We start from the raw sequence: 15,614 nt of genomic DNA, 5'->3' as shown, positions 1-15,614 counted from the left end.
CCCAAAAATTGGTGGCTTTCAATTAAATTCTCTCCTTTTATAAAGTCCCAATTCATGACAAATGTCATCTCAAGGCACATTATAAGACAAACAGGACTAAATATTTTTCCAGAAATAGATTTGTATAGTAAATTAAATAAAATCCAATCATGTACAATTCTGTAAAAAAAAAAAAGTGGTGTAAAGCCAGCAAAATGCTTTCTTACATCATTCCAAACAGATTCAAATTATATTTTGTACACTTGAAAACTAGTTTAAAACAGTTCAGTCAAACATTATATCATGAATTTTGTTTGGATTTACTCTCAAATTATAATTTTTGCACTTTGTTTTAGGAAGAGAATTGTTTTGTTGTTCTATTGTTTCTGTTTATCGTGATAATATATTATTAGAGCATTTTGTAGGCACATTTAACAAAACAATTTAAAGGAAAAACCTCAAAAACACCTGAAAGTCAGAAGTTTGGTTTTATATCAGATCTAAATAATAAATAAAAAGTATCGGTATCTGCTTCATTGTTAGTAATACTGGCTTTATTTTTACTTAGTATTAGATTGATACCAAAATATGTAGTAAGTATCACACGCCTCTACTTTAAGTGTTTCACAAAATCCTTCATTAACTTTATTCAAAATGGAAATATTGGTTCACAGCGTTTATGGTTGCTATTTTTAAGTTGAAAGAGAAGGGCGGAGTGACGTCACCCCGTATGGGCAGCGGTGAATGATTGGCCACGCCCCTGTGCGGGAGTGGGCAGCCACTTTGAGCTCTGCTGCTGAAGTCTGATTGAAGCGGCTGAGAAGAAGAGAAACTACAGCAGAGGGAAGCGCACAGTCTGTACTTGGCCTGCTGTGGTTTGTAGTTTTTTTGTTGTTGTGACAGAGCTTTCTTATTAAGATGGCGTATCACAGCCCCTACAGAGCCCCCCCGCATATCAACGCTCCTCCGGACCAGAGCTTCCTGTGGAATATCTTCCAGAGGTGAGTGCGGAGACACGGCTAGTTCCGCCGCCTGTCTCTCTCTCTCTCTCACTCCGCTCCGCAGTGAGCACTCGCTGCTGTCGTAAGAGGAGGGAAGAGGAAGAGAGGCGGACTGGGTGGTGGTTCCGCCAAATTATTTCAGTGACGGTGCGTTTTTTTTTGTGTCTGTGTGTCTTTTTTCTCCGGTCGTTTCTGCTGCTTTTGGTTCATAGTAAATGCCCTCGGGAAAATTCGTGACCCAGCGGAGGAAATACTACGGCAGTGTGCCTTTTCATGAGCTGCATAGCCTGTGGCTGTGACTCGTCACTCAGCTGATCACAGTACAGAAGGCTTTAAGTGCCACAACTGTTTAATACTAAACTTACAATCAGCTGGTTTCAGAAGAAGGAGTTCTAAAACCGGGGCTTGAAGGACCTCCAGGAGTCCTTGAAGGCATCTCCCCAACGACATCCCCCCGGGTCTTATCTGGCAACTTTATTCATACTGACGTACCTGATAAATACTATTGAGAGAGAAAAAAAAAAAAATCGGTACTAATTTCTAAGGGGCATGTGTAAATCCCTGTGTTGCATGTGGTGTACGTATGAGAACATTAGAGAGAGGCTGCTGACGAGGCTCTTGATGGTCATGAGGCTGAAATGTGTGTCAGCAGCTGTGGCAGTCATAGTAGCAGGCAATCAGGGACATGTTGATTTGGTTTGGCCCCTGGTAATAATTGAAGTTATGTAATACTGCAGAGGATTTGCTTTCAACACTACTGAAACGCTGCAGGCATTTTTTGGGGGGTGGGGGTTTGAACCAGCCTTTGCAAATTATTCATGTGTGGAGCAGAACTTCAGAATAACGCAGTGTGAGGTATGCATAGGTTTCCTCCTGGAAAGTCTGCAGCGTGAATTTAGTGTTTTCCAGAGCGGGATAAGTTGTTTTCCCCAAACTTATTGAGTAAGTAATCCATCCACCCCACGATTTTCTTACAGTTTGTATTTATTCAGGCTTCAGATTAAAATTCCTGACCTCTGCAGAAACATCTGCTAAGGATTCTGGGTAAATCTTTGTATTTACTCATTATAAATATCAATAAATGGATGCAGAACTTTGGAATTCTGAGCTTTCATTGAGGACTATTGAATTTTTGTCCAAAACCCAGTTTTTTAGGTTTGTTGTCACAGAAACAGGACTTCTAAAGATGGCTTAATTGTGTGTGTGTGTGTGTGTGTGTGTGTGTGTGTGTGTGTGTGTGTGTGTGTGTGTGTGTATATATATATATATATATATATATATATATATATATATATATATATTGTTATTTATTTATTTTTTTAAAAAGGCATAACGAGAGTAAATGTCAAACACAAACCGTGTGACAGTCATGAGTGCATTCAGTCCTGTCTCCCACATGCTCAGCCTCATCTGCAGGTCAATATCTGGCTGAGCTGCGCTGGAATTCCCTGTCATGTGATCGGAGTCGTTAGAGCGGCGTTGAGCCATGGGAGTGGGAGGCTTCCCGGTCTGTGTGTCAAATAAACACACAGACCTATCAATAAGTCACTGTTTTTTTTTTTTTTTTCCCCCCACACACTATATTTCACTTTTTATTCTATTTGGTGTCATGACTGGACATGGATTGGTTACCACTATCGAGGTATTTTAAGGATTTCCACATTTCTACTCCTACTTTTTAAATGACTTTAAATAAGTCAGCTCTAAATTCATCTGAAAATATTTCTGGTTGGGGAATTTCCATTCTGCCTCTCACCCACCTGTTGCTGTGTACTGCTGGGCAGCTGGCTGAAAGACTAAAAAGACAGCATTTCAGTCAGTCAGTAGCTGCGTTTCCATTACAAATGTGCGAAAAGCTTTTTGGATGTTCTGCTCCTGTGTAGGGAAAACACATTTTTTTTAAAATTGCGGTGTTAAGGAATGGAATCAAAATAGCACGTGAATGAGTTTGTCATTGCGATGAGTCATTAAAAGTCATGGCGGTGACATGAGATACATTCAAATTTCATCCATGGGACTGGCGCTCATCATCAGCCATCAGATTTCTATTCTAATAGTAATGGTAACTTAGAGTATGTAACATGTTTAATACAGGTATTATAGGAATATCTAGAACTTCTGTTTATTATTTTGAGCTTCATACAAGTTTCTTTTTAATGCTCCATGAAGTAATACTGTGTGAGTCATGTTTCTATTTTTTTCTGCTTTGATGACAGAATGGCAAAAATGTCTCCGAGTGGCCTTTCATTGAAATCAACAACACAGATTTGTTGCTGTGCAGGAATAAGAATGCCGATCATGTACAGTGGCTATTATCTAAGAACCAGAAGAAAGTGTTCTTGTCAGTGCAGTAGAAGTTGGGGAGTTTGGGAGCTTTTTGTTCCCCACCAGTGACTTCACCCTCTCTCTTTCTTTCTTTATTTCTTTGGCGTTTTCATGTGGAAAGCAGAAAGGGCGTTGCTCCTCAGACATGTTGCCTAATAGGAAAAAGTGAAACAGGGGAAAAGGAAAAAAAAATCTGAGCAGTTCTCATTGACTCAGTTTTGTGTTTTTGTGTTGTTCCGGTTTGGTTTGTTAGATTCAGGTTTTGCGCTTGACGGCAGCGGGGATGGAAACTCCAGATGGTGCCTGTTCTGCGGGGGAAGAGGGAGATTTAATGATGCTTTTCAATTCGCTCCTTCCCTGACTTGCGAGGTCACTTTGCCTGAGGCAGAATGAGCTGCCGAGATTGGGAGGTGGGGGAGAAAACACACCGAACGTGACACACAAACACACACACACACACGCTTCTTTGAGTAGATCAGTGTTCAGGAGAGGATGGGCGCCTCCTCTGCTGGCGCCGACCCAACCGATCTTTACCTTTACTGTGACAAAACTTTCATTTACTCTGACCTGCAGAGATGGTTTTTAAAAAAAATAAAAATAATAATAATTCTGATTCCACCAAGCTGACGGAGCAGGTTTGTGTTTGTTTTCCTAATTCAAGAGGTCGGGACTGCACACAAACGTATACGTGTGAAAGAAGGCCACGTAGGCTTCAGAAATATTATATACCGCAGCTGGGAGCAGAAACCTCAGCCCAAGCAGTCGGTGGTGGGCCGGTCCTGTGAGAGTGTGCTCGAGTGTGTGAGCACTGAAGGGTTTTCCCGTCTTCTCCCCCTCGCTGCTCCTCTCTGCTGGTATGTTTGCCGAGGGAGCGCTGCGTCAACAGGTCCAGGTTGCTAAGGAACGACTGAGTCACTGGATGTTTGACTAAACTCGATTAAAAGTGTCAGGCCATCGTATGTGTCATTATCCACACTCATGACTCTGAGTCTCGGAGGAAGACTCCCGAGTCGCAAAGTATTAAGTAGCAGTTTCTTAAGCCTTCTAAGAAAGCAACACCGCTCCTGATGTGAATTTCCCCCATTTTCCGCCTGTGATTTCTGTTCTTCAGCAGTAAGTGTAAAGTATACATCTACCAATGCAAACAAACTCAGAAAACCTGTGCTTCGAGCTATGGCCCTTCTATGGCAGTACTTGTCTTAAATAATGCTGAAAAACCTGTTGAGTAAGAGTCTCTTCACTGAAACTTATATACATTGGGGGTTGCAGACATCATATTGCATTCTGCCTGTACGTTTCTCAACCATAACCTTAGGTCTACCAATGGTTGACATCATCACCATCTTTAAGTGGCAAGGCATAAAGCTCTAAGTGTAAGGGTTGGTTTAGTCTACCATTAGCTTTTCTCCTGAGCTGCTAAGCTAACCACATTCTTCCATGTTGCTGAAGTGGTTTTATTTGCTTCACCTTGTCTTTCCAGTTATTGAACTAATTAGCAGCTCCATTTTTGCCATTCCTTAGATAATATATGGAAGTAAAGGAACATGTTTCACTTCAATAGTTCCAAAAGGACACTGACAAAATGTGAATGTATTCCTTTTACTTTGGTTTTTGCACTTCTTGTGACAGATTTACAAGTTCACAGTTTGAGTCTTAAGTGATTTGTTCTTCCATCCATCCAATCAAATAGCTGCAGGTTAGATTCCAGGTTGCCATTACCGGATTGATCTAATTGTGCACAAATTGAGTATGACTTGACAATCACTCATAAGTCCAGTCCATCCACAGCTTTATAAATGTCTACTATAAATCCATACTACAATTTGTATTTGTTTGTTTTTTTACAGCAACAAAAATGCACTGAGAACTTGACAAAAAATGTGAAGAAAACCTTTAAAAAACCCAACTCACTGTTATTTTTAATAAAAGTTCATCTATGCACTCCTCTGTCCGCTTTCACTTTTGATTTTGTTGTTGCATATAAAATCAACCTGACTGTCTGAGATTTTTAAAATCTGACTCTGCCAGTTGCACCAGACGTCAGCCGTCTGCAGTGAAGCAAGTCAGCATTCTTTCTCACTCTGCTTTCCAAGATTACTGGAAGCCAGTCTCTCCCTGACAAGCTTTCTAGTTTGTCCTGATCATAGAAGTCCATTCACTCCTGCGGGCTGCTGAAACACTGGCACGCGCTTAGTGTGATCAGATTTCCACAGGCAGGTGCCGATGTCGGCTGCTGTTGTGTCTTCTTTTGTCTGTGGGTGTGAAGAGGGTAAAGTAAACGGGGCTAATCTGTGGATTTTTCTCTTTTTCTTTTCTTTCAAGGGTTGACAAAGACCGGAGTGGAGTGATCTCCGACTCCGAGCTTCAGCAGGCCCTGTCCAATGGTACGTATTGATGTGCTGTCGACGTGTCACTCCCCGTTTCGTTCCTGAAATCTCTGTCGCCGTTTACGTGAATGCGGCTGACGAGCTGTAGGGACAAGAAGGGAACGGGATTGGTATTTTTATCCCTGGGTTGGAGGTGTTGATTTATTTTTATCCCTGTATAGAAGACAAGGGGATGAAAGCTTCCAAAGGAAACACTTCAATTGTTCTTGAAATATCAGAAACTCTGGGAATAAAACTTAGAATAAAACAGATTAGGTAGTGGCCACTGAAATCTTTTACAGTGGAATATGAAGTCAGAAGCATGAGTATTTTTTTAATGATCATAAATGGCAAACCAAATGTGTTTCCCAATTTTATGATCTACCTTAATTCCCAAGCCATTGGCAGTCCAACATATGATTGTTACGTTTGCTTTTGTTGATAAAGTAGATATTCTCATGACTAATATCCCCATTTTGTTGATTTGGGTTTCCCTTGAGGATCATTGTCCTGATTCATTAGCCCAACTAGACCTGAGCTTAATGTTAATCTGCTGTCTTGTTTGGTAGAGAACAGATAAATATTACAAGTTCTGGAGCAGCTCCAGATGATGTTTCTACCACCAACTGTGTTTACATTACATGATGGTTAGCTTGACAAAAAAAAAATGAACCCAACAGAGACGAGAAACTTGTATAATCTTTAAAATGAACTCAGTATGTTCTCTGTTAAAAAATATGTGTTGTATTTTAAATGTATAACCTTTCAGGCTGCGGTGCTCAAAGGGCAGCGGTGTAACACTTCTCCAGTTTAAAAGAAGATGGAAGTAATCAGTGAGGTGATCAGAGCTGCTAATGATGGAGGGTCAGTCTCTCTTCAGGACTTGAGATTTTAAGCACCACACAGCAGGTTTCGCTGCTCCTCCTTTCTTAGAAGCAAAGTTGAACGACGGATAAATCTTGGCAAATAAACGGACTTTGTTTCGCTTCGTCTGAGAATAGGGGCTTGACCAGCGCATACTGGAAAACTGCCTGTTTTCATACCACACATCACTGCTCCATACCTCCTCTTGACCTTGGTTTGAATGAGATTGCAGGAGGGAAATGCTGTAAACTTTAGAGTATCATTTATCCAGAAGCCCTTACTTTGTTTCATCAGTACTTTTGTTTCTTAAGAAGTTTATATCTGAATTTTGAAAGATTGTTGAACACATTCCCCTTGGGGACAAAAAGCTTTAAGAGCCCAACATCCCTTTATTTATTTATTTATTTTTTTGAGTCTTGAATCCAGAAGCAGCAGTGAAAGAACGTTTTATCAGACTGCGCAGTGGCTCTTGCTCAGCATACTGATTAGTGTTTGAGTGTGCGTTTGTGCATGAATGCACAGGCTGGTGTTATTTATCAAGAAGATATTCGTGTTTTCCTTTTGCCGAGGTTCAGGTCCCCCCCCTCCCACCCCCTCCATTTGGGCACTCGGCACTGTCTGTGTGCGTGTCAGTGCTGTGAGTACCGAGCGTGCACCTTGCAGGGTGAACGGCAGGCTTCCCGGCCCAGACTCCTCTGCCAGTTCATTACTTTCGTTGTGACATGAAACGGAGCCAACGAAGCCGAACACACGCTGCGCTGCATCCCGTCCTGCAGAGCTCTCGCTAAAGCCACTGACACTGTAAAAGGGCAGGGCCGTTTGTTGTGGCTCTGTAAAAGCTGTTCAGTGGTTTTTATGTACCAATTAAACTTTGTAGTATTCATCTTTTTCTAAAATTGCTTCTTTATGTGAAGCCATTCAGTCTGGAGAACCTTTTTCTGACCCTTTCGACGTCGAATGTGTGTTATGAACCACATTAGCTTAGCATTCTCCTAAAGATTGTTTGTGTCAACTGCTAATAAGTAGCATCTCTCTTTGCTCTACCTCCTCCCTTCCCTTCCTCAGTCCAGGTTGTGACAGAATGGCCTACATATTGTATCTGCAATTGTCGCATTAAAACATATATGTTATGCAATTTAGTTTTTATTATCATCTCCCCGCTGACTTGCCTTTGCGCAGCGGAGAGCAGATATGCAATCAGATTTACTGTCCTCTTTACTGTAACTGTGTAGAAACAGCAGTGTGGTAAAACTGCTGACGGGCAGAGCTGGCCGAGCGGCACAGCTTGAGGAGCTTATTCAGCAGTCTTCACATTTACACTCGCACATTAGCAGCGGTTTGTAAGATCTGATGTGCTTTTGAGTCAGTTTGACTGAAGAATAGGAAGCCAGTCAGAGTTGGACTCAGTCACTTCTTTAGCCGACGACACGAGGCACCAGGGTTGTTACGGGTGTCCTGCAATCATGACTGTCATAAGCCACAGATGTTGACCGCTGCTGCCGTAGCGTGACTCGGATTCAGAAGGAACCGACTTGTTGTTAAACATGCAGACACCATGCGGTGCCGCTTGCCCGCTTCGGAGTTTTAGAATCAGTCGAGCGTACAGGGTAGCAGGGCGGTAGCCAAGAGTTGAACAATTGCGTGTGAACCCTTAAGCCTTAGTGAAAAAGAGAGCGGCATCGTGCAGTTTGGGGATGTTTTGATGTATTTTTTACTGGTACCAACTTGCCCTCCAGTAACTTACTGTTTAGAGATACAAAGAAAGTCATAAATAAATAAATCTTTGCTATCCAACAAGTAAATAATGTACTGGCACTATGGCGGATGCTGGAATGAAGGCACTGATTGCATTTTGGGAGGAAATTTTCCTTAGCTGATCCATAAGATGGAAACTTAGGAAAAAGCTCCTGATCTGAGTAATTTCAAACAAATAGAGTTGCTATGAAATGCGTCATTAAAGTTAATAAAATCAGTCGCTTGTGTAACACTCTGCATTCCACCACTGTAATGGGCTGAATTAACATTGTTATTGTGAGCAGCTGACCTCTCTGAACAGACAGTGTAGTATCTGCTTTACAGCCACAGACCTTATAACCCCTTCGATTTTGCTCCTGCTGATGTTTTTCATGTGGAGCGACAGCTAGCTTAAGTGCTCAATGGGTTATTTGCTTTTTTTTTCTTTTTTTAAGAGTGCCTTGTTCTGGTATTGGTATTGAAAATTGGTTCGATATCAGACAAGCAAGTGTTGGATTATATTGACCTGCATCTAAAATCTCCAACATAACATAAAAGCAATCTGCTTTTACTGACATTTCTATTCGGCAACGCTTGTATCCCACATGCAGACCCATTGGTTAATAATAGATGGATGAGTTGCTCTCATACGTATTGTTTTTGACTATTGGCCTTTGAGTAATGCCACTTGAACAAGCCTTTTCTAACAATCCACACTAAAAAATAAGTAATAAAAGTGTGTATGATTCATGCTGATATCGTATCGGGTCAATATTGGTATTGGCCAATAGTCAAAGCTACAATATCGGTATCATATTGGAGGTGAAAAAGTTGTATCAGGACACTCCTAATGCTTTTGGAGATTATGCAGTGACTGTTTCAAAACCCTGTAATGAGCGCTCTTCATTTAACAGTTACTTAGCAGTATGGAGTTTGCTCAACAGGCTGATTTGTTACAGGTTTTTGTTTACCTGTCTTTATTTGAAGCCTGACTTGTCTCTTTTTTTGCCCCTCAGTCGCACGTCTGTGCCGGCCGAACGGGATGTGCTTCATGCGTGTTCTGTGACTACTTTGTGAAGTCTAACGTTGAACATTTAAGATCTGTTTGGGAAAGTGTATATCGATGTGTGGTTGCTTATGCAAAGCGCGTAAGCACAAGCGTCTCAGTGAGCTCCAACGGGGCCGTTATGCGTTTGTGTACACACTGCGGTCGGAGCGCTCTGTTTTTCCACCAGGCTGCCTCTTTCTTCACCTCCTACGTTCCTTCTCCACCTCACTGCTCGCTGTTGGGTTGGCGGGTCAGAGAGCACAGTGTGTGGACGGGACAGAGGGTGGATTGTCCCGGCTTCCCGTTAGAGAGAGAGCGAGAGAGAGAGACGCACACTGAAACTGGACTGCCCCCCACCTCCGCTTCCTCTCTGGCAGCCGCAGTCTATCCAGCATACATCGGTGACCTCACAGCTTGCGCCTGCCGTGAAACGTTTGTGTATTTGGCTTTGTGAGCCGAAGAGTCTGTGTAGCTGGAAAGGTCGCAACTTGTTCGGGGCTCTGCCTTTGGACATTTTTTTGACGGCTCCATCGCTGGAACAAGATTGACGACCCTCTTTTATTGTCTGTATTAAAATAGAATCAAAGAAACAATAATGAGGGTCGGATCTCAGATCAAGGCATGCATACAGAAGGAATGGGCTGGTGGGGGATAAAATATCACCTTTTTGTGGCAGAAGGAAATGTAAACTTCTTTTGATACCAGCCAAAATCGGAATCGCCAGGTCAGGCTTTTTAACGATCGGTAATGGGCAATTGGTGCAGCCCTGCTTCCTAATTGTTGCCAAATCAAGAAACAAATGAACGGGGCCTGAAACGACTAAACACGATTGATCGATTATTAAAATAATCATCAACTAACTTGGTAATCAACTAATCCTTAAATGGAGTATGCAGACTCGAAAAAGGTCACTTGCTGAAATAACACACAGAGCAATAATTAAGTCAGAGTTGTACAAAACACATATTTAATCAGAAGAATCAGTAGAGTGAGCGATTAAAGCAGTAATTTTTTTCCAGCCCTAAAATTAACTTTCTTTCAATCTCCAAAGCTTGTTGGGTGAGCTGAAGAGAAAAAAAATGAAACAGGAAAAGGACTTTGGATGATCTAGAGATTGTGCAAAGAGGAGTGAGGAAAGATTCCTCTCCGTGAATGCCACAGACTTGAGAAATGCTGTCAGGGAAGACGGTCACTTTGCTTCTGGGAACATTCGAGAAGTCGGTGTAGCAGTTTCTAATTGATCCAACGTCCCGCCACCGTCGGCAAAGGCAGGTGTTTCAAAAAGTGATTTGTTCCTCCTGTTTCCTCTCTTGTTTCACGCGGCCAAACGGACCCGCACGTCGCTGCAAATGAATTTCCGGGCCTTTGAAGCGAACCGGTGTCACTGCAGTGTAAAACTGCTAGCACGGCCCATAAAAACAGAGCTAACGTTCCGTTTTAATCAAGATTTACAGACTTCACTGCTCATGAACACACTGTTGAGGTTTGATGTCTTCCAAACAGGCAGAGGGATAAAAAAAAAGGATATTTCTATGGTTAAATAAAACCAGAGAGTGAAACACAATAAGCCATGATCAACATTCCCATAGATGGGGAAAAAAAAGAAACGTCTCGATTCTGGCCCAAGACCCAGTTTGAGCCTCGGGGTTGATCCCAGAACAGCCTCCCTCTCCTCATCAATAAAACAAAGCAAACGAAGAGAGAAGAAATGACCTGTTTCCTGGAGTAACATGAAGCTTTTCCAGTCCTTTCATTTATTCCAGCCTCGGATCAGATCAAGGTGAATGTTCAGTGCGTCGTTCTGCTTTTTATTCAAATGAGTGGCTCTTATCTCTCTCTGCAGACTTGCTCAGTGCAGAAAGCAGGAGCAGCATTTTGTTTCTTTCCATGCACTTTTAGGGTATTCGGGTAAAATTTTAAGTTGCACTCTTAGGTCAGCAAAATGAAATGAAGTGCTCCCAGCTACTGTAACAATGACTAATAATGAGTCTTGCTTTCCCTTTTTTTTTTTTTTGAGAAGCTTATCTTCTTATCCTTCTACTTTCTTCTTTATTTCTGCTATTAAACTGCTGCTCTGCGACAAAGAAAGGTGGTGACTCAGCAAAGATTTAGACCCCCGTACAAGTTGCAGGGACTTGAGAGTTGACGGTTTTATTTTCTGTGATTGAAGATGGACCTCTGGAGAAAGAAGTAACTGGTTTGGTGTGTGTGGGGGTTCGGCTTTAAAGTGCCACCCAACTCAGGGTTTTCTCTTAATCTGTTTTGTGGTCTTTTGATGAATGCTTCACTTTTCTGCTTCTGTCAGGAGGGTTTCGGTGTTAGTGGTTCGGTTATTGTTTGATGCACAACTCTTCACTGCTTTACTTAAAAAAAAATAAAAATACCAGCCAAAGCAAAAGGAGGAAGTGGCAGAGGAAGCTAAAACAATCAGAGATGTGCAGAGTATGTTTTTCCTGACTGGCTTCTGCTTTTCTTTTTTCTTTTTTTTTTTCTAAAGAGGATCAAATTTATTAAATTTTTTTAGGCTTAAAAAAACGATTAAATGCAAGAGTATCATGGAGCATTTCCAGTTTCCATCTCTGCATCAAAGCACAAATTTGTGCAAATTTAATGCACAAATAGTTTCAGGTTTTTTCTTTCTATTCCTCTATCTTAAAAAGAATTACAGAAAGTGTACAGATTATTTTCTAGACAGTAGCTTTTAACTTATTTTTTTTTCACCTGATTAATTTACAAATTTGAAAGACATGACTCTTTCAGATTCTATTTTAATTTATTTCCGTCTCCCCCTGCTGGCCAGAATAAGAATGCACTTTTAAAGTACTTCTGCAACGTTTCCCTTTGAATTCCCTGAGCCTGTCTGTCATTAATATTCTGTTTTGTGATTCAAATACGAGCAAATTGTTTGTTTACGCAAAACAAAAACAAACAAAAAAAAAAAAACGTGAAATTGTTAAGGACCGTCATAACAAGCCTACGCTTTGCACCAGCCAGGCAGCCATCCTGATAGTATCTTTTCATAAGACAATGACGCGCCTAAAAGAAGAAGGGCTGGAATATAGTGACAACGTTGTGATTTCTTTTGTGAGAGCAGCGATAAGAGAAATAAATATTTCTGAAGATAATCTTAAAGTTAATCAGCAGTCTCCGCATTAATTGCGTCATCTGCTTCAGCTTTTCTACGTCACATTAACATTCTTCCTTATTTTTGCTCTGTTCCTTTCTTGTGATTGTAAACATGTTGCTTTTCGATTCCCAGGCACATGGACTCCCTTCAACCCGGTGACGGTCCGCTCCATCATCTGTAAGTAACTGCTGACGGCGGCACGCCAGGTTTTTTTACACAGCAACCTTTTTTTTTTTTTCCTGCTGAGACCGTTTGAGTTGTTTATCTGTCCCCGCCGCGCCACGACGACCAGATTAAGCCATTAAGTCATGAGGACACAGACAGACTTATCTTTTTGTGGTGCTCCGGTGGGAAAACTGCAGCCGACAATAAGATGGAGCCAAAAGCAGCGTCTGCAGCAGAACAGGAACGCTGGCTCAGACTCCACGTATCGATTCGTCAGAGTTTGGAGGCTCGGGTTGCAAACTTTTTAGCTCTGCAGTGTAGTCACAGCCTCGATGATTGTGCTTTGGCACAGATGCAAAAGAAAACGACCTTTTTCTCTTATTGAACTTTTTCATCTCCTGATGTGTCGTAGCTTTAAGAATAAATCCCTATAAGTCTCTTTCCTCCCGTTTGCGCCGAGCGCAGTAAATCCATTGTTTTATGGTCTTGCAGCGAGGATCACATCATGCAATAATGCTCCCTTTGTTGGGCGGTAATTGGATTGATCCGCATGACAGTGAGGAAATGGGAGTATTGGTGCTTGGAGCTGTTTTACTTCTTTGTCACTTATGTAGCAGGAGTTCTGAAACGCACTATAAACCCTCCTGTTAATTTGTGGAGATGCAACGCTGTCTCTCAATTCAAAGTATTCACACCGTTTGAACTTTTTCATATTTTGTCACACCTTTTATGCCATTTTTTGGGGGGATTTTCTTTTTTTTGTGATGGACCAAAACAAAGAAGCAAATACTCTTTGGCATGGAGAGAATTATTGAGAATGGGTCATTAACAGGTTACACAAGAAGTTGATGGGACGTTGAGGAGATTATAAAATTGTTTAGATCAGCCGCATTGCAGCAGGGATATATCTACAATTAGAGGTGCACTGATAAATCAGACGGCCGATAGATATTTGGTCGATACTTACTTCCACAAAGTTCTGAAAATCAGCCATTGTCCCATTTTGCTCTGTCGTGAGAGAGGGCTGACCGAAAGACCCACCTGGTCACCCCACTGTCGCCAACTTAGCAACTTTGTCACTATATTTAGTGACTTCTCAGACATAAAACAATCAGTACAGGGCAAAATTAAAATCTGCAAGTCGGCGGCGATGCAGAGGACACAATGAGCTTGTGCAAGTCAGTTGCTACTAACATTTGTGTGTGTGTGTGTGTGTGTGACCCTGCCTTCCTAACTATGAATGTTGCTTCCTTCCACCATGTTGCAACCAAGCGCTAGTTTGCGTTGCTCTGTCACACACTTCCTTTAAAGTTTGTGGTTGCAGCGTGGCAAAAATATGAAACCCCTCAAGCATGAGGAATACCAGAAGTCTGAAAAATGCCTCTAAACCGGTTCCGCTTCCCTCCTCTCAGCCATGTTTGACAGGGAAAACAAAGGCGGCGTCAACTTCAACGAGTTCGCCGGCGTGTGGAAGTACATCACCGACTGGCAGAACATCTTCAGGACCTACGACAGGGACAACTCGGGGTTCATCGACAGGAACGAGCTCAAACAGGCACTGACCGGATTCGGTGAGCAGCAAAGTATGCTTTTAGTAGTTCGAATTTCTTGGCCTTGGTGGAGGGCTACGACTGCTGGGCGCTCTGTCCTGGCGTACAGGCAGCGGCATGTCAGGAGGATGGTGCAGAGCTTAACCTCGGTTTACACTTGCCACTTGTCTGAGATGTTCTTTACTTCCCACTGTTTGTGCTAATCATTCATTTAGGTTAAACATTTATCTTCAGCTTAAGTATTAGAGACAAGTTTAACCTTTTCCTTGTTTTCTGGATGTAGTTTGATTGGGAGTATAAGATGTTTGTGTCGCTGCCAAAACCCATCGGTCTGCTTTAACGCAGTCCTGTTAAAATGTTCCAGATAATCTACTGTACGTTTTTCCTGCTGTTTGATGTATTGCTTGATTACCTTACATCTAAAACTTGTCTAAAAAAAAAAAAAAGATATATATATTTTTAAATGCAAACATTAAGCTGTTAAAAAACAAATGGAGACTGTCTCTGAAACATTACCACTGTTGCATTGCAGGCTATCGTCTATCAGACCAGTTCTACGGCACTCTGATAGAGAAGTTTGACCGGCAGAGGAAGGGACAGGTGGCCTTTGATGACTTCATCCAGTGTTGCATTGTATTACAGGTAACGGATAAAAACAGTTGATTGTGATGCTGCCTCATAACAAAGATTTTCCTGTTGTTTTTACACATTGTAATAATAGAAGCTAATACATTGGAGGCAAGATTAACAAATGTTCTGGTCTGAAAGCTGAAAGCTACAAGAAAAACAGTTTTACACAAGAACAATTTTTATTTTACTGTTTTTAAACGATCACACAACAGACTTGAAATGGTCTGAAAGCTGCAGCACATAAGTGAATAACATGCCAGTTTTTGTGGCTTGTGGGCGATTTTGTGTGACGCGTGTGAAGATGGCGTTGTAGCCGATCGTTTGAGTGGCTGTTTTGTCGTCTCCGCAGAGGTTGACTGACGTTTTCAGGCGATACGACACAGACCAGGACGGCTGGATCCAAGTGTCTTACGAACAGTATCTTTCCATGGTCTTTAACGTCGTATAACGCAGATGAAGACCGCAGAAGAGCACAACTGGACACGACTGTGCCAAAGCTCCCGGCGCCCTCTGGATGTCTGCCAGGGTGGACACTACAACATTTTTTTTTTTTTTTTTTAAACCTAGTCTAAGCCTGATTTGGAGAGTCTAATGAGAAGCTGTAATCTTAAAGTTAGAAAAAAAAAGTGATTGAGATATGGTAAGAAAAAAAGAAATAAAAATCTTGTAGTGTTTTGTTTGGTGACAAAATCTGAACAGGTCCATGCTGGGGACAATTATGGACACATCTGTCTTATTTGTCTGTTTGTCTGTTTAATGTCGACACATTTTTAATGTCTTAAACTTAAGCGATTGAAGAAAGATATTTCTGTTGAGTAAAATAAT

The 15,614-nt window shown here is 41.7% G+C and overlaps 1 protein-coding gene across 2 annotated transcripts; it reads left to right on the top strand.

The window, feature by feature from the left end:
* The first annotated feature begins 736 nt into the window (after positions 1–736).
* pdcd6 (programmed cell death 6) lies at positions 737–15,435 on the top strand. Of its 2 annotated transcripts, XM_015055203.1 has the most exons (6): positions 737–980; positions 5,628–5,689; positions 12,577–12,621; positions 14,022–14,180; positions 14,692–14,801; positions 15,139–15,435. In XM_015055203.1, exons 1-6 carry the CDS (start codon positions 898–900, stop codon positions 15,235–15,237), a joined length of 558 nt encoding a protein of 185 aa, XP_014910689.1. In that variant the 5' UTR covers positions 737–897; the 3' UTR covers positions 15,238–15,435. The 2 variants fall into 2 exon arrangements, with proteins under 2 accessions (XP_014910689.1, XP_014910690.1); XM_015055204.1 differs by lacking the exons at positions 737–980; positions 5,628–5,689 and adding an exon at positions 7,125–7,336.
* The last annotated feature ends 179 nt before the right edge of the window (positions 15,436–15,614 follow it).

The sequence above is a fragment of the Poecilia latipinna genome, unplaced genomic scaffold (genome assembly GCF_001443285.1).
Source record: "Poecilia latipinna isolate Pla-1442-1.1 unplaced genomic scaffold, P_latipinna-1.0 Scaffold1303, whole genome shotgun sequence".
Classification (NCBI taxonomy): domain Eukaryota; kingdom Metazoa; phylum Chordata; class Actinopteri; order Cyprinodontiformes; family Poeciliidae; genus Poecilia; species Poecilia latipinna.
This window is presented reverse-complemented; position numbering and strand designations above follow the sequence as displayed.

Coding starts and splice junctions, on each gene's coding strand:
- pdcd6 (XM_015055203.1), top strand. CDS start 898: ATGGCGTATCACAGCCCCTACAGAGCCCCCCCGCATATCAACGCTCCT. Junction 981..5,627: donor CTGTGGAATATCTTCCAGAG/GTGAGTGCGGAG, acceptor TTTTCTTTCAAG/GGTTGACAAAGACCGGAGTG. Junction 14,802..15,138: donor AGTGTTGCATTGTATTACAG/GTAACGGATAAA, acceptor TCGTCTCCGCAG/AGGTTGACTGACGTTTTCAG.